This window comes from Musa acuminata, chromosome BXJ1-11 (genome assembly GCF_036884655.1).
Source record: "Musa acuminata AAA Group cultivar baxijiao chromosome BXJ1-11, Cavendish_Baxijiao_AAA, whole genome shotgun sequence".
Taxonomy (NCBI): domain Eukaryota; kingdom Viridiplantae; phylum Streptophyta; class Magnoliopsida; order Zingiberales; family Musaceae; genus Musa; species Musa acuminata.
In genome coordinates, this window is record NC_088337.1 from 29626274 (window position 1) to 29651173 (window position 24900).

General features: G+C 38.7%; 1 protein-coding gene across 3 annotated transcripts in view; it reads right to left on the reverse strand.

Moving 5' to 3' along the window:
• LOC135597570 (uncharacterized) overlaps positions 1–22735 on the reverse strand; it is a 46746-nt gene extending 24011 nt beyond the window's left edge. The window contains exons 1-14 of one of the 3 annotated variants that reach the window (XM_065090700.1): positions 22334–22735; positions 19496–19874; positions 17120–17268; positions 16672–16911; positions 13393–13502; positions 13202–13279; positions 12994–13100; positions 4924–5018; positions 4715–4830; positions 4517–4620; positions 4370–4447; positions 4138–4216; positions 2379–2547; positions 1319–1389 (exon numbers count right to left, since the gene is read on the reverse strand). In XM_065090700.1, the coding sequence (XP_064946772.1) occupies positions 1319–1389; positions 2379–2547; positions 4138–4216; positions 4370–4447; positions 4517–4620; positions 4715–4830; positions 4924–5018; positions 12994–13100; positions 13202–13279; positions 13393–13502; positions 16672–16911; positions 17120–17268; positions 19496–19860 (1761 nt within the window). In that variant the 5' untranslated portion in view covers positions 19861–19874; positions 22334–22735. Of the gene's footprint in view, positions 1–1318; positions 1390–2378; positions 2548–4137; positions 4217–4369; positions 4448–4516; positions 4621–4714; positions 4831–4923; positions 5019–12993; positions 13101–13201; positions 13280–13392; positions 13503–16671; positions 16912–17119; positions 17269–19495; positions 19875–22304 lie in introns of those variants that run through there. The other 2 variants (XM_065090699.1, XM_065090701.1) reach the window with 2 other exon arrangements.
• Positions 22736–24900: the final 2165 nt, after the last annotated feature.

Genomic DNA, 24900 nt, shown 5'->3' on the forward strand with positions numbered 1-24900 from the left:
CGTTCGAGAGACTAGTGCATAACAAGAAAGGTCTTTTCCTTCATTTGAAGAATCTGCAGGAACCAACAATAATCAACACAACTCAACTGACCCCACACCAGGTTATTAGTGAGTTAAACCAGCATGACGAATCAAAGTTCGACTACTCAACAACAATGACGGAATGCAGCTAGGAGCCAAGAGGCACATTGCAGCTAGAGCAAATGATTGAAGACTCAGCAAAAGGTAGGGAGATACAGCCTCTGCAAAGGCTTTGATGAAAACGTCGAACAAATAAGTGGAGAATACCACGGACAAAATTGTAAACGAGGTGTTTAATATAATGCTCATATATGTTTGTGTCTTTCGATTTTTTTCATGCTTTGAACAGCATGTAGAGGGCTGACAATAGGCTTACCAACCCCATTTTGGTTGGCTTTAGTGGCCGCTTTAGGCTTGTAAATGAAGGTTGTATCATGTGGGCACTTGTGGGCATTTCGATCTGTAGTGAATCATTTTGGACTCTTTGTTATGCGACCGTTCAAAGCTTCTGAAGTCTATGATTGTAATTTGCATTGGTTATAGTGTTTGCTAAAATGGTTGCTTGTGGATCCCGAGTGAAACACTTTCTCTAACCCGTTTTCTCTTTTGTAGGTCCTAAGGGACCATAGGAGATTTCGAGGAGGCTGACCTTTACGGACGGACATGCAAGGGTGTCGCACGACTTAGGCAAAACCAACTAGGTTCGTGACAATACGATAAAACACATGTTACCATCAAATTATTATATGCCACATCATATGGTCCCATTCTAAAAAGGAAATTGATATTAAAATCTCATAGTTAATCATGTAGAAAATCTCAAACTCAAGCAAAAAGTTCACCATGTTGGAAATGTACAATAATTACACAAATTACAACATGATAAATCCCTATCAAGAAACCTCTTAGACACCTTTTCATATAAAGATAAAAGTTAAATATCATTACCCTTTCACCAAAATAGTTCTAATAAACACAATAGTCGTTTAATGAAAGGATTTTCTAGGAAAATCACTATTGAGGCATCGAAAGGATAACCTTAATAGAAAAAAATTGACCTGAACCCTAAAATTTTGCTTAAGAGGTTTACAAACTTTTGATGTTTTGCTTTCCAATAAGCATGAGCATACACAAGGATGTACGCACATGGATAACAACTAGGTAAAACAGATACATTATTCAAGACAATTAAATATGCATCTGTACCTTGAGAGAATCAAACCATAACAAGTATCATATTTAAAATTATTAAAAATATATATATTTAAAGAGAAAAGACAGAGTTCATGATACATACAGAATCCTTGTGGCCAATCAGTGAATGAACTAAGCTTCCATCACAAGCATTCCAAACACATATTCTGCAATCTGAAGAAAACAATTTATATTTATAAACCAAAACAGCAAAACTATTTGTAAATCCTATTGAATTATAATGCAGACTAAGAATGGAAAAATTAAGTCAAATTTCAGAAGAAAATTAGTACTGCAGACATATAGCGCAAGGACAAGGATACTGCACAGATTAAAGAACAAGAAAATGATAGACATGAAACAACCGAGATTAATAAAAAATCAGCAACATCTATTGAACATTAATTAACATAGAGTTATGGACCACCAACAAAATCAAAAGAACTATGAGAACTTTTTGGTAACAGGTTTTCATATGGTCATACTCCATTTATTTAAACATTCTTCATAACACAGCATAAAAGCAAACCACTTGTTGGTAAGTACCTACGATAAATTTCTAATAACTTCAGACACCACATAAAGTTGCTTGAATTTGCACCACACGGAATTAATCGAGATAAACATGCTGAAGCTATAAATTTAAATATATAAGACTCTGAATTTAAATATATACGCAATCTGAAGAAAACAATTTATATTTATAAACCAAAACTCTGAATTAATCGAGATAAACATGCTGAAGCTATAAATTTAAATATATAAGACTCTGAATTCCAAGGCTGACAATTTGACAAGTTATATTTCTAAGCTAGATTGTTGGAGCCTTGGAGGAACATTGTACAATACTGGTTGATTTGGATTGAAATACTACATTACTGTGGTTTGTATCAGCCAATCTAATGAAACAGTATTGTCTATCAGGTGTGCATTGCAGATGCTCCACACCTGCCAGATACAGAAGGCCAAACCATGGGACAAAAAGGTCATCATATGGCATACACTGCCAACCTATGACTGGATGCACATGATACCTAATATACTGAACATAATCACAAACAACGTCTACAAGAATGAATAAGAATTAAAAAATAACATATATACTGAAAATCTAGAACGGAGAACTTATACACCCTTAAGAAACAAGGAGGAATAGAACATACCCATGATAGCAGCAAGTACAAATCGATTATCCAAACTCCAGACTATCATATTAACACCTCGAGGAGTCGGTTGATATCTCTGGCGTGGACCCCCACGAGGAGGTTGAGGAGGCATGGGTGGTGGAGGAACTTTAAGATGATAAGCACGAGTCCACCGTCCAACTTTTCCCTAACATAAAAAAGGAACAGAAGCAATATAAAAATGATTGCTAAAAGATATATCCAAAAGGCAAAAAAAAATTCTATTTCAAGGTTCAATAATTTATTTTAATTATTAATTACCCATTTGAGTTTTAGAAGAATCAAATAAAAATACAAGTGTAAATTCACGAAGACTAATAATTTTTAATAAATTAATCTTTTCTGTCCTTATTTTAGAGGTAAGGTTGTCTCAAGTTGAGTCCCGCATGATGTCCACAAATGCTAAACCCACAAAATCGTTCTTCCACCACTCAATCACTCAAAGGAAGCATGGATAAATATCCATTCTGATTCATATGTTTTACCAAAAACTAGATAATAAAGCCATATTTAAAGAAAAAGCATAGAAACAGTAGTGACATCTACTCGCACATTTCTAATGTAAAACATAAGTAGCCTCGTACAACGTTCCGTGTCCACTATAGTTTTTGATTAATGTCAGTCCTTACATTTTTTATTTTTCCAATATTTTAAAACAAAAAACAGCTGATCTGCATCAAACAAATATGCATGCTTGGTGTAAATTAGTCATAAAAGGGAAAGGATATTAGCAAAAATATTCTGCTAGACTGCTACTGCATATTTTCAACACAATTCAAGACATAGGGCAGTTCAAAATTCATTTCAGACATATACAACTTGTTTCAATTAGTTTTTGTTGTTGCAAGCAACTTAGACTGAACTAGTTGGCAGCCGATATTTACACATTTTAAGTGAAAAGTCCACTGATTTGGGATTTCCAAACATGCTATTTTATGCTTTTTCTTCAGATTTTTAATAATCTCGCCTCGATGGCTAATTTACAAAAAATGGTTCATCCCAAAAATGAAACATTGCTTTGATGCAGTCATGCAAAATTCCAAAGAAGTCACTTAATGGCCTCACCATGCACAAGATACAGCTATTTTCATTTTAATTATTGGGATCTACAAGTTAAATAATTTGTAACATAATAAATTAATAAACAAAGATGAAGATAATTTCTCCGACTAGTAAGCAAAATCCTACATTTGAAAATGATGCATGCTTAATATATACCTCATTACTATATTCATGTAAGAACAGGATTTCCATTATCTAACCTATAAATAGCATTGAAAACTTATAATATGCAATTGCATGCCCCAGATATGATAATAGTTTATTAAAATTTACATGTCAAACTTATAATATTTATTTAGCGCTGGCTTAGTACATTTCCTTCATACAGGCTAAATCCTAATTTCATTGCCTAAAACTCCACACTTGATACCCACACATGAAACTCAAATTGGTTTTAACATCTCACTATTTACCAGAAAGAAGACAAATGATCAAATGTTTATGATATCTAAATGAAAAATGAATACCCTATGAGACAGACTAAACCAAGTAGTGATACCCGAAACTGAATATTTATATGTCATAGAGAATTTTTATATTTCCAATGAAATGAAGAGAAAATTAAAAATTGAAGTTAGGACTAGTGAGGATCTTTTTCCCTATGCAAGACAACAAATTCATTGATCATATAAATAAGATTTGGAGTTCAAAAATGCCTGATTATGATTTGTCTCACATGAGATCGTCGGGATCTTGGAATCCAAATAATCGCGCTACCATCACGAGAGCAGGTAACAAGATTATCATGTGTGAACCTGCAAACATATAATCTCCCAATTAATATGTATAGCATCACTTAATCAACTAGAAGCAATCAAACCTATGTCAGCTTACAAGATTAAGAATCCACTATTAACTTTTCCTCTAATGAATAAACTAAATGTCAGTGGGAAAAAACAGTTACTAACCAGGAGTTCTTAAATTTTGGAAGATTATCTTCCTTTGAAGAGTCACCTATAGAAGATCTAGACCTCACTGCACAGCCACTGAATGAAGAGAAATAAAATAATCAGAATAGCAAGACCATTAAGGCAATTTGAGGAAATAAACCTCACCTAAATTGCACATAATTGACATCATTCTCATGGCCATACAAAAGATCCATCTCATAGTTTTGTTGCTCGGAGTCATCAGTGTTGATCTTACAAGCATTCCATACCTGGAGAACTTGCAAATGAGGTCCTATAAAAGAACTCTTAAAAAGTAATTTGAGAAACCAAACTTAGAAAAAGAACATGAAACATAAGATATACCCGAGCAAACGTATCCGAGCTTCCAGTGACAAATACAGTTCCATTGGCATTGAATGCACAGCACAAGATTTGATGTGTTTGTTGCCCAACACTAGGAGTGGGATCAGTGCTCTTTCCTGGCATTTGTCTCATCACTTCCAACTTCAACTTCCAAAATCAAGCAAACATTAAGCAATAAATTTACCACAAACAATGAATGACAAACTAACCAGCTAGAGTATCTGGAGGCTTTGGTATGTAAATATGTGGCTTGGCACTAGACTGCCTAGCGTCCCAGATACGGCATGTTCCATCATCAGAGGATCTGACCAATCAGGTTTGTTATATAGAATAAAAAAATAAGCAATACCAAAGGCAAAGAGAATAACTGTATTATTTTTTCACAAACAAATTGTATTAAACTAATATGTATATGAAAAAAATCGATATTCCACATAAAATTTCAAGTACATCATCTTACCGAAAAAACTCCAGATTAAAACAATTTTGTAGACAACATTTAAAAATATTAATATCAACTGAGTTAACTCCACTATAAAAAAAAATCAAGCACATTATTTTAAACAAAATTTAACAGACTCACCTTGATTTTTTTTTTTTTTTTTTTTGCATAGGGCTACCCTTGAAAGCTTATAAAAGGGGGAAAAGGGATGTAACCAGAAACATCATAAAATGGTCGCATGATTGAAAATGTGCTTTTGGATCTGATCGAGGATTGTTGCACCATCCAAAATGGAACAAAACGGGCGGTATGTACCTCTGTGGGCATGGGCTGGTATGCAGACCATCCACTTTTGGAGCAGCCCAGTCCAATTCAGTAAAAATAAAAAAAAACTGAAAATATCAACGGGGCCATCCAACTCAGAATTAAAAAAAGAAAAAACCCCAAAATAGGAATTAGGGCTCACAAACATGACCCCTCTTCTCACATTCAACGCCGCTGTCGCTGTTTCGTGATGTCACTGCCGTCGCCGCTCCTCCACAACGCCGCTACTGCTGTCGCTGCTTCACAACGCTGATGCCAACATCACTTCTTCCTCTTCCTTTCTTCCTCCACCCGCCCTTCCTCTTCTCCTTTTCTTCTTCCTCTCCAAAACACCAATACGTACCGGTATACCATATGGTACACCGATACTAACCGGTATACTGGTCCGACCATATCACCCGAATGGGTCCGATACCGGAAATAGCGATCTTTGGGTCTGGTGATTATATTTTATCTCATCTAATAACTTCTGTTATTTATTACAAAACTATCAAATCTTAAAAGATTTTGTTTGCTTAAAGATCCATGCATCTTTGCAGCATAATATTAGTATCGAAGTATTTATCCTGCATTACTATCTGCCACCTATTTACAAGGATCTATTAGGACAAAAGAAGTGATGGGTGAGAAGAGGACAGATACCCCAAATTATTATAGCTCTGAACAGTAGTGTGCTAATGCAGCTTTGATACAATAGGTATACCTATCATATGGATTGCACCAGGCTGATAGATTATTCTAGTTGGTACCAGCATATTAAACAACTTTTTACTATGATTTTATTGATGCATTGAGCCATAGCACACCAAGCTGTCACTACATACCACACTAAGTCTAGTATATGAGATTTTTGGTCTCAAATGATAAGGAGTTAGGGTTCATGGTAAAGTTGGTGTTGCCTACAAGTGGAACAAAATGCTGATTAGCCCAACTTAGATCCACTCTGTCAGTGGGCTTTCCGTTATCCACCTGATGTTAAATAACAACACATGAATACCATATACTTCAGAGTTTAAGGTCTTCATTCCAACCAATTTTGTAGTTTTAAAAAGAAAAAAACACTATATAGATGATTAGGCTTCAACATCGTGCACAAGTAATATACAGTGGCACATGAGACTCTATTGAAGTAGAGCAGTCAACATTGAGAAGACAAAAAAATTAACTACAAAGGATCTAGTATGATGGCAAAATATATCTGACCATGACTAAGCATACAATATTGTCAAATTTATAAATGTGAAACTAATAAAATAGAATTGTTAATTCTAAACAGGCAAATTTAATATGGAACAGGTCAAATTCTACTACATTAAATGAAAATGGAGACATGATCCACTCATCTACTCGAAATGTGAGTTTATAGAACTTATGAGTTTATACTTTATAGAACTTACCAATAAACTATTACTCACAGAAAATCCTATTTAAAAAAAAGGGCAAGCTGCAAATATTATTGCCACATATATCATAAAAAGTGCGGTTTTATAGCCACACTGCATCTACATAAGCAGCCACATAAACTGTTTTTTAAAACCTTGGCTCAATTTAACCAAAAGATCAACCAATATTTTTTTCTTTGGCAACAAACCACATACACACTTTAGTTTTAAAAAAATATATATTCCAAATAATCCTGTCAAATCTGCAAAACAGACACCCAAAGTTGATACATGAACATATAAAATGAAGTTTAATTTTCCGGAAACGTTTATACAAAAGAACATGCTAACCCACAGAATATACTAGAATGAAGTTTGCCACCACCATTTCCATGTAGGGCCACCCCAACCTCTTCATTTCTTTCATAGGCTAGAAACTAGGATGTAACTAGTAAACAGTAACCATCAAGAACGTCTTTTCTCTGTCCGTACGAAGGATCTTCTAATCGGTTAAAGCTTTTTGATTAACCAATTTGGTAAGAGAATTGCATATAATGTATGGGGAGGCTAGGAATCTACAAGCAGAAGTCACTCATCAAAAGAAGGAAATTTGCTTTTCCAGCCATGATCCTAATTCATAAATTTTCATGGGATGATACTAATCCGTCCAAAATGCCAGCAAGAATCCAAATCAGTTAAAAATAAAAATCAGATTTGCTTTTAGAAAAGTTAATATAAAATCTTGAGGCAAGTCCGGCAATAAAGAAGTTTCTCAATAAGTAATGACCAACATTGCAAGACCAGAATTGTTACATCATGCACTGAAGTCTGAATCAAGTAGATAGTTATTAGTATGTACTCAAGATTTTTAGCTCCCAAATTAAACAAGCAGCTAATTACTGATCACACTAAAATGTAAATATAATAAATACTTCATATTGAAGTCATATCAAGGCTCTAATTTTCAAAATCTCAATGGGAGAATTGCAACATTACTTCCTGGCAGTAGCCAGCAATCCTAAAAATGTCAATTGTCTTCTTAAAATTGTAGGAATTCTAATAGTAATAAGATATCCAAACATATACATGCAACCAAGGTTCGCAATACCGTATTGTACCGGTGTTTCGACCTGGGCTCGATACCGGTACGGTACGGTATACCGAGCGGTACACCCAGGTGTACCGAGCTGTCACGGACAAACTTCTAAACAAGGTGTTTGATGTAATGCTTATGTATGTCCGTGTCGTTTGGCATGTTCATGCCTTGTACAGAATGTAAAGGGGCAGCCGAAGGCTTATAAGTCCCATTTTAGTTGGGTTGGTGGCCTCTTTAGGCTTGTAAATAAAGGTTGTGTCATGTGGACACGTGCGAGAGCTTTTCGGTCTGTAATGGACCATTTTACCTTTTGTTGTGCCACTGTTCAGAGCTTGTAAAGTCTGTTTGTAATTTGCTTTGTCTATGAAGTGTTTTTCGGACATGTTTGCTTGTGGATCCCGTTTGAGGCGTTCTCTTTAACCCGTTCTCTCTTTTGTTGGTCCTAAGGGACAATGGGAGGCTTCGGGGAGGCTGACCTTTGCGGACGGACGCGCAAGGGTGCCGCACGACTTAGGCAAAACCAGCTAAGTCCGTGTCATATGGTATCAGAGCGGGACAAGCACTCATAGAAACACTTGACATGCAAACGTGGGGGACCTAGCGGGGCTGCGTTGAGGGCAGTCAGCAACGCGCGACCGTTTGAGGGAAAACGGGCATGGAGATGTAGGGAAAAGAGTCGCTCAGAGGAGCGGGCATCTGAAATTGGCATTCAGAGGAATGGCCAACCCTTCGCGCAAGAGGCACCACGAGAACAGGCAAGCTTGGAAGAATTTGGAGCGCACAAAGGTTGGGATGGCTGAGTTTGAGCTACGGCTCAACGTTGACAACTATACTTGATGGTGCTCTAGGCAAGCGAGGCGCTTGGCAAGAATGAGACCATGCAAGGTGGAATGAGTTGCGCAACGACCAAAAGAGTTATGCAAAGCTCACAGAGGTGAGGGGAATTGCTAACTCGAAGAATTTGGTACTCATGCATGGGCTTGTATGCGGACGACGGAATGTTCATGGCCATCCCAAGGCGACCGAGACTCGGCGCCATGGAGCATTGAAACTTTCTCTTTGGCAAGCGTAGGATACGTCCGTAGGAGGCTGAAGTGTGCAATGAGTTCAGCATGTTGCTAGGCCTTGAGGGGTGCAGTGGGGGCTGTATTGACGTGGAGTCGCAATCTAGCAAGTGCGTTTGCAGGAGGCAGAACAATGCACAGTTTGTTCAGCAGATCGGAGTAGTCCAAGGGGATGGTGGTCTCCGAAATGAAGAGAGTTGTTGCTCCAACGGGATAGTTATCCAGGAGGGATAAGTCCCGGCTCTCCAGAGGGAGAATCATGTGAGACGGACCTCACATGTTGAGGAGGAGTACCTCACAAACAACAACTCCACGAAGCTCGATGGACTGAGCAAGCGGCGAGGAGTTGTCGCATGATCTCGCTCGAGAGAATGCATTGGTGGATGCATTGCGAGATCAAGTGGGGGAGCGACCTGAAGCAACTTAAATGAAGGCACACTTGGAGTCGATGTGGAGATCGGACTCAAGGGAGGGCTGACCTGTGGAATGGTGGGCACGAGGGCCACCATCGACTCAATGCGAAAACGAGGAGCGGAGCAACTTGGGCGTAACTTGGTGAAGTACCCAAGCCGCATGAAGGGAGCCAGCAGAGAAGTTGGAACATGGAGCAGAAGCACAGTGCTTTCCTTAGACAGAGGTCAAAGACATGAACTCTTGCAGAGGCAAGAGTAGGATCATGTTGTTCCATGGGTCCTTCATTCTGATGGAGCGGACTCATCTTGCATGGTGCCAAAGACGAAGGGAGCTTCGGGGCACATGCACCTTATCTCGGAGGAGCATTTGATGGAGGAACTAAGGCGACTCAATTTGCGGAGGCGAAGTTGAGTTCAGAAGGCCTTAGCACGGGGCAAGAGGACGCAGAGGCGGGTACTCTTGAAGAATATGCCACAGTGTTGTCATTCAAGTTGCCATGAAGGAAGCGGTGCGCAGCGGAGATTGTGCTGGTAGGGGCAGAGGCCCAGGATCCAGACAATGGTGCACAAATTACAGTGAAGTCGGTGGACTTCGGGAGCTACTAGGCGACGGACTGTCCTAGAGCGGTGCTTCATCTAGGTGTGACCCAAGAGTGGGTGGATGAAGGTCGATTGCCAAAGGAGCGAACAAAATCGAAAGTGGAGACCCTGCGATGTATTGGCAGAGGCCACACATGGAGGGTTCACAATTCGAGTTTATTCCACAAGGATCAGAATGCAATGGAGATGTCACCAGGAGGCGACATGGTGCAGCGGATCGTGGTGGGACAGTTCGTGGCAATGCGATACACACGACAGAGTCCCGGGAGGGACTAGATCATATGGAGGTATGATCGGGAGCTACTGGGAGCTCCACTTCGGTGAACAACACGACGGCAAGAAGGGCTATCAATTCAAGGAGTGAAGGCCATGGTACCGCAGAGGCGGGTCTTCCGTGCGTGCATCGAATTTTGCATCGGACGAAAACCTTGGTCATCAGCATATGGGGGCTGTGTTCCACTAAGGGAAAAGTTCGAATGCAAGTACCAGTGAGTTCCATGGGAGGGACTTGATCATGCAGAGGTATGATCGAAGCAGCTGGAGAGTTGGACTGCTCCAGAGCTCATATTCGCTTAAGGGAGCCCGACAAGTCAGAGGACAAGGTCGAGTAAGCGAACGTTGCTACCAAGGAAGCTAAGGAGAACAGAATCGGTGCAAACTCTACAACGTGATGGCAGAGGCCATGCATGGGAGTTGCAGTCTGTCTTTCCATCGACAAAACGGACTGCTTGGAAAACACAGAGGTGTTGAAGCAGGGGGTCGAAAGGGGCGAGGAAGCGACGACGAGTCCAGAGGGACTTAGCTACCCAAAATCAAGCATCAGTTAGAATGGAGGTGGACTCAGAGGAGTGTCACAGAGACATATCTACTGATTGTGAAGAAAAGGGATTCAGAGGCGAGGCGACGGATAGTAGCGCCATGGGCATGGCAACGCCATGGTACCGCAGAGGCGGGACTTTCGTGAAAGTCATTGATCCCTTGCTCTCACGGAGGGAGAGCGCTTGGTCGTGAAAGGGGCCGAGGAGGTGGAGCATGCAGAGGCAATCTCCAAGTACCGAGACAAGGCTGAAGGGCAGAGGCCAAGAAACTTCATAAGACCGGTGTCAACAAGTTTCTCATCAAGATAGCCGTAAGTGAAGGACTTCGGGTCATGCAAGAGTGCACGACCAAGGAACGAAGCAAGCAGTACGCGGTGCTGTACCTTTGCTACTCAGTGTAGTAGGCGGCAGGGTTGATGGAGAAGACGGTACAATCCCAGAGGCGACCTCATCTATCAGAGAATTACACCAAGTTGGGGTGAAAACTTCCTGCATTCCAGAAGTTCAATGGCATTGAGAAGGTGAATCACAGTAGCTAACTCAACGCAAGGAGTGCAAACACTTCAAGTGCTTCAGAAGTGTGAGCAAAGAGCAGGCGAAGACCAGTAACCAGCTCGATGCATGAAGTACAACCTCGAGGAGGCGGGCGAAGTCAAGTAACCTTTGCCTTCTCAACTCTTAAGAGAATGGGCGAAACCGAGTACCCCAGTTCTCTTATCTATCTAGCAGAGGAGCTCTGCACAAGTTCAAAGACCCTTCGAAGATAATGGAAGACAATAGTTGTCAAATCCTCACCAACGGTGATCAGTGCTACTGAGAGTAGATTGTCCGCCTCATTTCCCAACGAAATACCAATCGAAAGCGGAAGTGATGCGAACCTACTTGGATGTGACAACTAACTGAAAGAAGAGTCAATGAGCAGATTTTGTGGAGGAAGGACCCAAAACTTCAGAAGTTTGCGAGGCGATGCTCGTTAAAGCTCCAACAAGCATCCACCCAGTTCAAGCAGCATGTGGAAATTTTGAGAGACTGGCGCAGTAAGGATGGTCTTTTTCCTTCATTTGGGGGATCCGTAAGAATCAACAATGATCAACACAACTCAGCCAACCCCACACCAGAGTCAAGAGTCATTGGTGAGTTGAAGCAGCATAGCGGATCAAAGGTTCGACTACTCAGAAACAGCAGCGGAGAGCAGCTGGGAGCCAGGAGGCGCATTACAGCTAGAGCAGAAGATTGAAGACTCAGCAAAGGTGAAGAGTTGCAGTGTTCACAAAGGCTTCGACGAGGACGTCGAAGGGGTAAGTGGGGGAGAATGTCACGGACAAACTTCTAAACAAGGTGTTTGATGTAATGCTTATGTATGTCCGTGTCGTTTGGCATGTTCATGCCTTGTACAGAATGTAAAGGGGCAGCCGAAGGCTTATAAGTCCCATTTTAGTTGGGTTGGTGGCCTCTTTAGGCTTGTAAATAAAGGTTGTGTCATGTGGACACGTGCGAGAGCTTTTCGGTCTGTAATGGACCATTTTACCCTTTGTTGTGCCACTGTTCAGAGCTTGTAAAGTCTGTTTATAATTTGCTTTGTCTATGAAGTGTTTTTCGGACATGTTTGCTTGTGGATCCCGTTTGAGGCGTTCTCTTTAACCCGTTCTCTCTTTTGTTGGTCCTAAGGGACAATGGGAGGCTTCGGGGAGGCTGACCTTTGCGGACGGACGCGCAAGGGTGCCGCACGACTTAGGCAAAACCAGCTAAGTCCGTGTCAGAGCGGTATACTCAGGTGTGTCGAGTACTGTAGCTCTGCTACAGTGCTACAGTGCACTCGGACCGGTACGTACCGCCCATACCGGGCGGTACAGTTCGGTACTGCAGACCATGCATGCAACAACTATCTACAGTTTTTGCTACATAATTTAACCAGAAGGTTATTCATCAACCAAAAAGACCATAGCATAACATAAACTGAGTAGTGAGTACTTCTGCAGTTTAAAAGAAAACAAAGGAGAACAAATTTAGAAGTTTGAGATCATAGTGCAAGTTGCATAAGCAATAATAAAGTTTAAAAACCCACAAATGGACACTCCTTAATACCAAAGGAACCAACTGATAAATAAAAATATAAATAATTGAATGTCAGAACACTTACGAAAGTAGCTGGTAAACAGAGGAAAGTCTTGGACTAAAGGCAAGGGCAGTCACAGCTCCAGTATGTCCCTTCAACACTGATATTGGGTGCCCATCAGGTAAATGCCACTGCATTGATAAGCCAAAATTATCAAAACTTGGAAGAAAAATACAGGCAAATCAGATCAAAACCTTTACAACATCTGCATTTCAAAAGATAATAGACCGACCACTCTAATGATGGAGTCATTTGCAGAAGATGCCACCACAGCATTATTTGAACTCACAGCCAGGTCAGTTATGTCACCCTTCATTAATGCCGACCAGAATAAAGAATGATAATCAAGAGAAAGGGAATGGGAAAACAATGAAAAGCTGACAGGCAACGGTGAAAAACATTAATACACCATCTAAGACTCACTTCATGTCCACGGCAGCTGGCCAGGCAAAATGCAGTTTCCAGTGACCAGATCTTAACAAGGCGATCATCTGACCCAGTTATTACATACCGCCCCAAACGATCAAAGGTAGCTACAATTATGAATGTTCACAAGACATTATACTGCATGATGTAATATGACAAAATTGACCAAAGAATTTCTAACTTGAAGAAATGATATGTGAAACAAAAGAAGTATCAAGTATGGAGGGGATCATCAGAAATGCCAGAACACAGAAAGTCACAATAACAAGTGCCATAGCACATATAATTAAAGCAACCAGAAACAAAGGCCTCAAATTTTTTGTGATAACCAACTCAGTACCAAGGAAAACAGGAAATCAAGAAATGAGGCTCAACGGATGTAGCAATTAATCTTATATGTCCCAATCAATGTCAGTCAAGTAACATTTAGAATACATAAGCATAGAGAGAACAAAATAGCATTAGTGAACTCTCTGTATCCTACCAATCTAATTCAAATTTACAGGCAATAATGGTAGACAAAAAAGTATCAAAGATCATAATGAACCATATTAACATAAGCGCTCAAATATACTTTAAGGAAATAAAAAAAGAGAATCGGAACACCTAATTTATTAACTTTGTTGATCTTTGGGTGCTTAAATTGATCAAGACCAAGAAAAACATATAGTAAGCACCATTCATGAATCAGATGAGGATGAATTAACTGAGAAACTGGATGATCAACTGGTCAGATCTCCATTGGACAGAAGCAATCCCAACTGAATCCCATCAATTCCCAGTCATATCTAGTCAGTTTAGAGCAACTCCAACAGATTCAGGGTGACTTCAAGAATTATCATCAGTAATCAGATCCTTGATATTCAAGATACTTATTTGGTCCACAGGCAATATAAGACCTGGGTTTGTTTAATCAAAAGCCTTATGAAACTCGATAACCTATATATTAGAATAGTCTGCGGGTAACACAATATGTTGTAATTGCTATTAGTGACACCAGTAAAGGGATCCCAGTATGTTTAAACAGAACTCTTAATTCATGGGATATGATCTACCTAGGACATAATAACGGAAAAGTCAAGTTTTTACAAGAAACATGAGTAGATTAATCTAAAACCAAAATGACTGTCAAATATAACACACTCTCCTTGAATCAAAGAAGACTAAACATAAATGCTAGAGAAAAATAGTCTTGCAACTACAGAATAGTACAAATGGTGAAAAAAGATTGTGTATTGTGAGTCTGAATACTCGAAATACTAAAATGTATGACGCACTCCTAGATTTCAAAACAACTTAAGACAGACAAGATGTGTCTGTGACCTTGCAATTAGACCAAATAAGTAAAATCTAAATAAGATACCTATTTGTCAACAACTCAAGATGGAATTTAGCAAATAGAATACCACTAATCCTGCATACAAGGAAACTGACAGTGCTTCAACACTCCCTTCTACATATTAGCAGTGATTTAAAAAGCGCTAGGCACCAAAAAGCACCCAGGTCCAAAAGCGCCCGAGGTGCTAGGTGCTCACCCAAACGAAGCGAGACGCTAAAATATAAAAATATATAATATAACTAATAAATATAATTATTTAAATAAAAATATGCTATTCAATTAAGAAAATCAGGTACAAAATCACAATGTCACATTAATAAAAAGTCTCAAAAATTAAAACAATAAAATTTTACATCAAATCTATTGAGTTGCTCTGTACACTTGTCATTTATTCTGAAACCTAACAATAATTTTAAATAAATAAAATTTAATAGTATTAAAATCAAAATAATATATTATTAATCTAATAAATAAAAATACTATCATTAGTATATAGTTAGCAGTATACTGTTACTTTACTGTTAACAGTATAGTGAGAAGAATATGAGAAGACCGAGGCTTCTCAGGCAACAGTAGCGGTATCAGGCGACAGCCGTAGCTGGAGCGGGAGCTACGAGCGACAACGGGAGTGGCGACAACAACAGCGAGCAGCGATTGTGGCAGCGACGAGCAACGATTGTGGCAGCGGCGAGTAGCGACAGTAGCGACGACAGTGGTAGCGGCAGCAGAGAGCAACGACAGCGGAGAAGAAATCTCGGCATCAAAATCGTGTGTTAGGGTTGGGGAAGTCGGGGAAATCGCGAGAGGGAGCCTGATATCGGTGATTTAGTTGGTTCGATTGAATCTACTAAAGCACCGGAGACCAACCAGACCTAAAAATCTAGTTCGGTCGCCTGGTTTAACCCAGGCGCTCGCCCGGTTTAACCCAGGCGCTCGCCCGAAGCGCCCAGGTGACGCCTCTTTGAAAAGCACCGCCTGGAAATGAAGCGAGACGCTCGGGCCTCGCCTCACCCGAGCGCCTATTGTAATCACTACATATTAGTCAACAAAAAAACATAAAATAAAGAAAATGGTTTTCTCATATGAAAACCTCATAACCTTTGTTCTGCAACTCCTTCCTAAACAATCAAAGTTCAACCATTAAAGGCCCTATGTAAACTCTATATCACAAGTCAATGAACAAATTGACTTAAAATTATATAGTTCATAACTTCATATCAAGGATTATAATTTTGTACCAGGATACAGTACCGGTCCTACCAACTGGTGTACCACAAATGGTACAGTAGTATGTACCAAGAAGAAGAAGACGACGAAGAGGAGGAAGAAAGAGGAGAAAAAGGAAGGAGGAATAGGAAATAAGGAAAAGAGGCTGTAGAGGAAGAGGATGAGACAGTGGAGGAGAAGGAAAAGGAAGGGCAGGCGATGGAGGAGGAGGAAGAGGAAGAAGGAGCAAGAGGAAGGAAGAAGAAGAAAAAAGACGAAGTGGTGTAGGAACAGTGAATGAGGATGAAAAGGGGGAGGAAAAAAGAAGGAAGCATACCCAAGATTGGCGACATGGTGGGCGGCGAAGAGGTAGGTGACAGGTTACAGGTACAAAGAACAGGATTGTAAGCTCCATGTGTATTGAAGAAAGGAGTCCTTTATTTTATTAGGATGGATTTTGAACGGTCAGCATCTTGATTTGGACTCAGATCAGTAAATAACAGTCAGTAAAAATCAAACTAGTTGAAATTGACTCCTTGGTTCATAGTACAATAAGTCCAAAACTCTTCTGAGTTGCATGTAGTCAGCACTATCTGCTGCCTATGCAGAGTTACTCAAACGCTAAAATGTAATGTTTATGTTGCACTCCGTACTACTCTTACAATGATCATAAAATTATGAAAGACTGAAACTGAAGTTGTTAAATATAATAGAAGGTGAACAGAAGATACCACAATAGACAGCATTCTGATGTCCCCTCAACTTCTTTATGATCTCCATTTTTTGCACCAAAGTTGATGGTTTAGCAATGGCATAACATGCTGCACGAATGGATGGAGCTCGATGGTGCTTTGTGAAACCACCACCTATCTCCCTAAAAGCTAACCCATGGACCTGATCAGCCTGCATATGTGGCCAACGCAAATAACTCGGCAACTTATTGGCTCCTTTATTCCCTCTATCCATATCAGCTGCGATGTAAAAGCACAATCGAGAGGGTGAGAGAACTGCAATAAAGAGGAAAGCAAAACAGAATGCAGCCTACGACAACAAGAAAAAGGTTTATCAAGAACAAAAGGAGAAAATGAACATTAACTTGATCTATTGGCAATTATCTGATCAAAGATGAACCAGAACCTCAGACACTGCATCATAAAGAAGAATAGAAAGGTTTCATACATGCAAGAAGAGAAAAGGAATCAGATCCCAGAAGTGTAGGAACATCAGCAGCACTTGGAGCTCCTCTGCCCATTCCAGGCAAATGACTAGAATTCAGAATCAATTGTTTCAGAAGTTTTACTAAGTGATCCTTTTCAATGTGTGGATACCTAAGAAAGAACAAGCAGTAAGTTACAGAAATTAGGAAACGTACGACAGTTAGCTTGTCAAAGAACACAAATAACTAAAATTCTAAAATAGGTACGTAAAGTTGCAAAAACATCAACAGTTTTATGTGCAGTGACAAAAAGCAAAATCTACTAGTTTTGGCAAATTGTAGCATGGACGGCATATTCTTAACATGAAATATACATAAGTGCACCATTATTCATGTATTCCAAAAGTATACTAATTTGCCTAGCAAAATATTTATAGGAAAATCCATTTTATAGAGAATAACTTCAAATGTTCTGGTTCAAAACAAATATCAGCAAAGTTGAAATTCAATTTTGAAACAAGCATGCGATGTTAAATTCATTATAAAGGGTAAACTCAAAAGAAACAATTATATATGAAAGCAAGATTGATAACCTATGCTTAGACTATTCCTTCCCAAATATAAATATTTCCAATCCAAGCAAACAATGAAATATGTTTAGTTAAATGCTTGTCATACCATACAAGAGACATTAGATGTTAATGAGATACTTCCCAGATACATGTCAGATATCTCTCTAGTGTCAAAATATGCCAAAGTACTTGTTTTCTCTACCTTTTTAGAGCATCACATAGATATTAAACAAAAATTTTAGGTGAGTATATCAGTTGTACACATTATCTAGTAATTACCATTTATAAGATGTGCAACTACATAATCCATATATATAAAAAACAGACAAGATTCATCATATCATATTCTATTAAATAAGCATATCTTATAACCACAAATCCATTCTGCAAAAGATTATACTTCAAAAGAAATGACATTCTGGCTCATCCACTATCGTGTTAAATCATATCTGATATTTGTATTGATGCTGCACTGCAACCAACAGAAAGAAAGAATCATATCTGATAATTGTATCGATGCTACACTGGAACCAACAGAAAGCAAGAAACAACAACCAGATAAACGATACTACCCATATGCAACCAAGCTAGTGGCAAGCTAAGCACACAACTGCACCATGCCCCTTGCCTCACTCGCCAAATGAAATGAAAGCCATAAGGAGGTGGAAGCACTAGCATGATGTCACTCCTAGAATATATGGTATAGCAAGTTACTGTCAGGTAACATGCAGAAACTGGCTTACTGCCCACTTCAGGATCTCTAACTTATCTCTCTAGCCTCTACCAGATCTTTTTTTTTTTACAGTCATTGCTATCTTTTCATTAATGACTCTCTCTCCTCCCACCCCCCCCCCCTCCCCCTCTTCTCCTCCTCACCCTCCTCATCAGTGTCACACACTGAAGCATCATGTGTAGGTACACCGCTACATACCAATATTTAAAGCCATCATTATATATAAACAAAATATACAATATTAATATCTCCTAACTACCCTAGAGTATGAGGAGATGGATCAAGAGAGAGGAATTACGAAAGAGGGAGAGAGAGAGAGAGAGAGAGAGAGAAACAGAAATAAATTGGGTGAGAGAAAACTTTGACATGCAAAAACTCCCTAACCTAGTCTAAAGACCTCTAGCTTAAATCATCTTGTTAAAGAAGGGAAACTTCAAAGTAAATCTTCATTGCTTTTCTTTTTTATCTCATTTTAGAGAATTTTGCTAAGATGTCTTCAGAAAGTGATAATATAATGAATGACATTTGTTTGTTTATGATAAAGAGTATTTATGACTAATGAGTTATGACAACAACTTAATCATGGGACCCAAAAATAAGAAAAATGCAGCATCAACGAACTACAATAATGACAGATATTGAAGACATGTTTAAGGTTCTACAACTAAAAGTGTTACCTAAAGTTGGCTCAAATCATAAGAAGTCTCATTATATATAATTGCATCACTTCAAAAGGGGAGCAGCAACAATATGCATGTACATTCTCAAGGTAGCAGCTAAAATGTTAGAGAATCAGGATTCAGAAATGCAGTTTAGGAAATTCAAACAAAGCAACAACCTTACAGTAGGATAATACATATACGGTTGATAGCTTTCATATCCAAATCAAGACAAACACTCACTATTATAGTGAGGGAAACAAGGATTACCATGATCATTTGGGATACCAGAATAGTACAAAACAAAATCTTAAGCGCTTTGATTAAGAAAAATCCAAAAAAAAAAAAAAAAGTGGCAGTGACATGAATTAAGGCATGCATTCATAGACTCCATTTGAATAAACAAGTGGAGATATGAACAGTAGCATCATGTACCTTTCGACCAATTTGATATAGCAAAGAGGCAGCGAGATGCCATCATCATCTTCATCGCCACTTTGTGCACCACAACGTGAATACCACGCATGGTATCTTCTAGGTAAAAGTTGATACTCCAAAAGCTCATTCCAGAACTGTCCATATGTCCTTTTACATGGCCCAGCTGATAAAAAATGCATGATCAGGAAGTAAATTTCCCTAATGTCAATATCTACATCAGCCGCCGCTGGGAAGGATGATGCCATGGATGTCATACTTTGCCCGACAGGATTGACCTTCTCAAGTGCCCTTTTAGAAAATGCCAAAGGTGCCATACTGACAGAAGTTTCATCACCAGAAGGTTTGCATTTACTAAGGGCCATCTTCAGGGTACCATCTGTAAAATAAACAAGTCATGAACAATAAGCAACCTCAGAACACAAACCAATTCCCAAACCAAAAGATTTCGCCCAATGAAGAACATGCAACAGTTTCAAAGGGTGGGGAAGCTAACAACAAGAAAGTCCAATACATCTAACTTTTTGAGTCTCTAAAAGGAAGAGCAGGTTATGAAAAGGTAACTTATAAGATGTTTAAGTTGCAACATTTTTGGTTATATGATAGGATTAGCAGCTTAGTAAACGTCCAACTGAGGAAACAGAAAAAACACCTTATCACATATGTTATTACCTCAAGCTATGTTTTCCCTAAATTCTAACATGGCTTTCAATAGCAGGTGCATTACAAGTGGGACCCCAGACTTCTCAAGGTCATGAAGTCACTGGGACGTCAATTTTGGCTCCTCATGCCACCAATGTGCCATAAGATACAAGATCATATGTATCATAATAAGTATCACTTTGCCATGCTATGGTTGTGCCAGCATGTCCCAATTGTTAGGAGGGGAAACTTTATCCATTGATAATTATCATGTCATTTTCTCTTCCCTTCTCTTTTGTTCTCATCAGTAATGACACGATTGAAAGGCCAAATGATAAGATCCATGATTAACTTCAAAACCCTCAACTAATAAAAGTTAATTTCCTTTTAGTCATTGGGTCATTCACATCTGTACAGCAAGCAAAGGCCACTGAGTGGAGTGACAACAATGACAAACAAAGCCACAACAACAAAAATAAAGGTACGTCTCCTTGTTCTCCTCTCCTTCCTCTTCCTCTTATTTTATTCCGCCTATTTGACCTTGTATGTTTTCTTTTTCCTCCTTTCTTTTCTTTTTCTCTTCTCTTCTTTTTCTTTTTCTTTTTTTTTCTTTCCTCCTCTTTTATTCTCAAATAGATTACATGATTGAAAGTCCCAATGGATTAAGAACTAAAATTTAGACTTCAAAACCCTTAGCTCATGGAATTTAGTTCCCTGTCAGTCCCACAGTAATTTCACCATCAATGGATGCATGTCCTCCATATTGTATCTCCACACAGTGAAGCCAGGGAAACTGGTGAAGCCAGGGAAACTGAGTGGAGTGACAATGACAACAATGCAAAGTAGCAAGTAGCAACTGCAGCAAGATGCACAAAAACAGAAGATACTTCATCATGTTCTCATCTTCTCCTCTTCCTCTCGTGGTTGGCAACATGTGATTGATACAAATCTTCTCATTAATCACAGCAAAGGTCCGACCAGATGGTGGCCAAAATTAGTTGACAAAATGTAGACAATTTATGACAAGTCTAATCCAGATCTAGTACCAACATCCATGTGTTGTGTCAATATGAATGCTGCAGCAGTAAAAATGAAGTCTAAGCATCACACTGGTAATAGCTTCACCTTGGTGATCCCACTATAGCTTGAGTACCTTAGCAGGTTGAGTTGTATAATATTTACCATTTCTTATTTATTTAATTATGAAACCATAATACACCCCTAATCACAATAACCAAATATCATTGACCAAGAAAACAAGCAACAAAATTGAATTTACAAACATGTAATATGGAAAATTACTGACACCCAAAAGTTGTTAGCCATCCTTGAGTAGACTATTAAGTTTTGTGAAGCCTTCAATGTATTGGCGCTTACAAGAATGGCAAGATTTTACCAATCACAACTCTTCCATCTAAACCAACTGAACACCTCAAATTCTAAGCAACTCCAGAATAACACAAACTGTCATACATGGCATCTGAAGTAATTAGATTAAGAGCCCTCAACAAACCAAAAGACAACTCAAATTAAACTCAAACCTCCCCTGGACTAGGCAATATAAACTGATTCCATCAAACTAATTAGCGATTATCCAGGGTTCATCAAGAAACCTCCAGGTTGCATCAGTTGGGTTTAAATGGTTGAAAAAAGAAAACCAGCCTATCCTTAAACTGAACCATCATTTTCAATCCGGATAGGCATATACATTACAGAGAAGTAAAAATATGGAAAGTCTGTCCATATTTCAGAAGCTAGCAACTCGTAAGAGACAAGGAATCATCCCTACATAAATCCCACACGTTCCGTTGACAGGAAGCGTCAAAAAGGCTCCACATGCACGATCTAGACCTTCGCATTATAATACATTTGGATTTCAGAACAATACTAATAGCAATATAATCGTGGTGGTAGCAAGCAAATGGCTACATGTTTCATCCAAGAATATTGGAACATCTCAAACCAGAATATATAGATATATATTACCACCATCTTAAGTGATTAATTCATTCCAGAATGAACAATGTTAGAGGATACAAGGCATCTGGCAATTAAACAGATATCTAACCCTGACAATGTCACGACTATTGAATAGAACAGGAATTTCGCTAGCATCAACAAATAAAAAGGAAAACATGATAAGAAGAACAAAGAAATGATAACTTACGTTGGATTATGATCACCAAATTGACTCACCGAACGCTCAGAAACGTATCAAGACCTCCAACCTTGCCACATTCCTCCACAAGGGAGGAAAGTATCCCAGTCTTGGAGCCCAAGAAACCGCGAGAGCAGCGCAGATTCCAAAATCCGGGGCGCACTGTCAGAGGATCCGACTCCGAACGAGATGGAGAGAAGAGGGAGTGAAGCGAACGGCAAACGGAGGGAGGGATCTCCAGGAGAGCTGCGCGAGAGGAGATGCGACGGAACGGGGTAAGTTCTTGGGGACGGATTGAGCGGCCGGCGGGGGCGGTCGATGGCGGCGAGTCCTTAGGGTTTCCGCCGGCCGAGCAGGCGCGGGAGGGATCGGCGATTCGCAGCGAGGATTTGAGGATATCGTCTCCAGTCTCCCGTCTCTCTGTAGCCCGGTTTGAGGGTTTTCCTTGGTTTTATATTTGGTGCATTAAATAAGAGGCCAAGGCGTGTGGTATCTCAAAAGCGGGGTGCGAATAAAAGGAAACGACGAATTAAACAACATAATAACAATAAAAAATTAACATAAAGTGATATATGTCGCTCCAAAATCAATGGTTTTCTTAATTTAAATTTAGAATATAATATATATACACACACTCTTGTAAAATCTGAAAATAATATATGTTATTTACCTCTCTCAATTTAGGTTGGAGTATTATTTATATATATATGAAAATTATGTATTTTTTTATAAAATATAAAATAAAATAAACATAGTAAGTAGTATTTTACGGACATACAGAAGATTTTGAGGTTTGATGTGTGTGGAGGAACGCATATAATAAATAAGTTATTCTCAATCTTTTCAAGGATCGATTTGCAAAACGAACCCAAAAAACGCATGCGTGCGGTTCGGGTCTGAGATCGGGTTTTTATCAGATTCGGATTCGAGGATCCGCTATTCGGAAGAGTAGACTCATAAGAAGAGGATATATAGGTTTCATTGCAATTTAACGATAATATATATATATATTAGTCGATACCTTTGGATTAATTGATTATATGAAAAAAAAAAAGGTAATCAAAATATTATTAACACTAATTACATGGTTATGGCCGAGGATGACTCAAATAAATATTTTTTTAATTAATAGTTATAGCCAAGAAAGTGAGGAAGATGCTTAACCAAAAATGATTTTATGGTTGAACTGGGAATCACAACAAAAATGTTAGATTAGGTTAGGATTTCTAATCTTTTTATTTGGACTTTTTATTAGGTTTGTTCATGTATCTGAAATAATTTATCATGATAGGTTAGATTAGTATAGATACTACAACATTTTTAAATAATTCAAGTTTTTGGGATGATTTTTATGGAAAAGTCTCTTTTTTTTTTCTAGATAGGGCTTTTCTTCAAACAGTATTTCTTATTTTTCTGTAATTCTATAAATATTATTTCCTTTCACCTTTCTCTCGCCAACACTATTAAGCTCCGACAACCTCTACTCCCTACTTCCGCTTCATGTTCATCACAATTATCACTTCCATCTTTTCTCTATTTCGTGTTGTGAAGGGGGAGGCCTTTCGATGGAAGCCTTACAATGTTGTCTTCACCTTGTGAAGCAAATAAAGGGCAAAGGTGACAAGCATGATGGAAAGCCTCACAATGACGAGTAAGGGACAGAGGCAATGGATACTATGAGTAAAGAATGACAAAAACGCCAAACATGATGTGCAAGAAAATATGTTATACAAAACTAACAAGACTTCATAATGAAAATAAAAGCATAAGTAATGAGCGTGAGAAGTGAAGGCAAAGCTAAAAACGATAAAGGTAACAGACAATAAAGGAAAAGAAACCGAAGAGCATTTATTAGGTTAGGATTTCTAATCTTCTTATTTGGACTTTTTATTAGGTTTGTTCATATATCATTTGCTGAAATAATTTATATTAGATTCGTTTATATACTACAACATTATTAAATAATTCAAGTTTTTGGGATGATTTTTATGGAAAAATCATTTTTTTTCTAGATAGTGCTTTTCTTCGAACAGTATTTCTTATTTTTATGTAATTCTATAAATATTATTTTCTTTCACCTTTTCCTCGCAAACACTATTAAGCATCGACCATCTCTACTCCCTACTTTTGTTGTGAGGCGCCACCCGCCCTTCATGTTCATCACAATCATCACTTCCATCCTTCCTCTGCTTCGTGTTGTGAAGATGGAGATTTTTCGATAGAAGCCTTGCAATGTTGTCTTCACCTCATGAAGCAAATGAAGGGCAAAGGTGACGAGCATGACAAGAGGCCTCACAATGACGAGCAAGGCGAGGAAAATGTGTCATACAAAACTAACAAAACTTCATAGTGAAAACAAAACCATAAGTAATGAGCGTGAGAAGTGGGGGCAAAGCCAATAAGATAAAAGACGATGAAGGTAACAGACAAGAAAGGAAAAAAAACTGAAGAGCATTTACATGATTACTATAAATAGATGCACTAATTGAAAAAATTTGAAAAGAAAAGCCATTATAAAAAAAACAAAAAAGGAAGGATTTCAAGAAAAATGGCCTTAATATTTTTCTGTATCTAACTATGAATGGTCCACTTTGATAACTGCTAT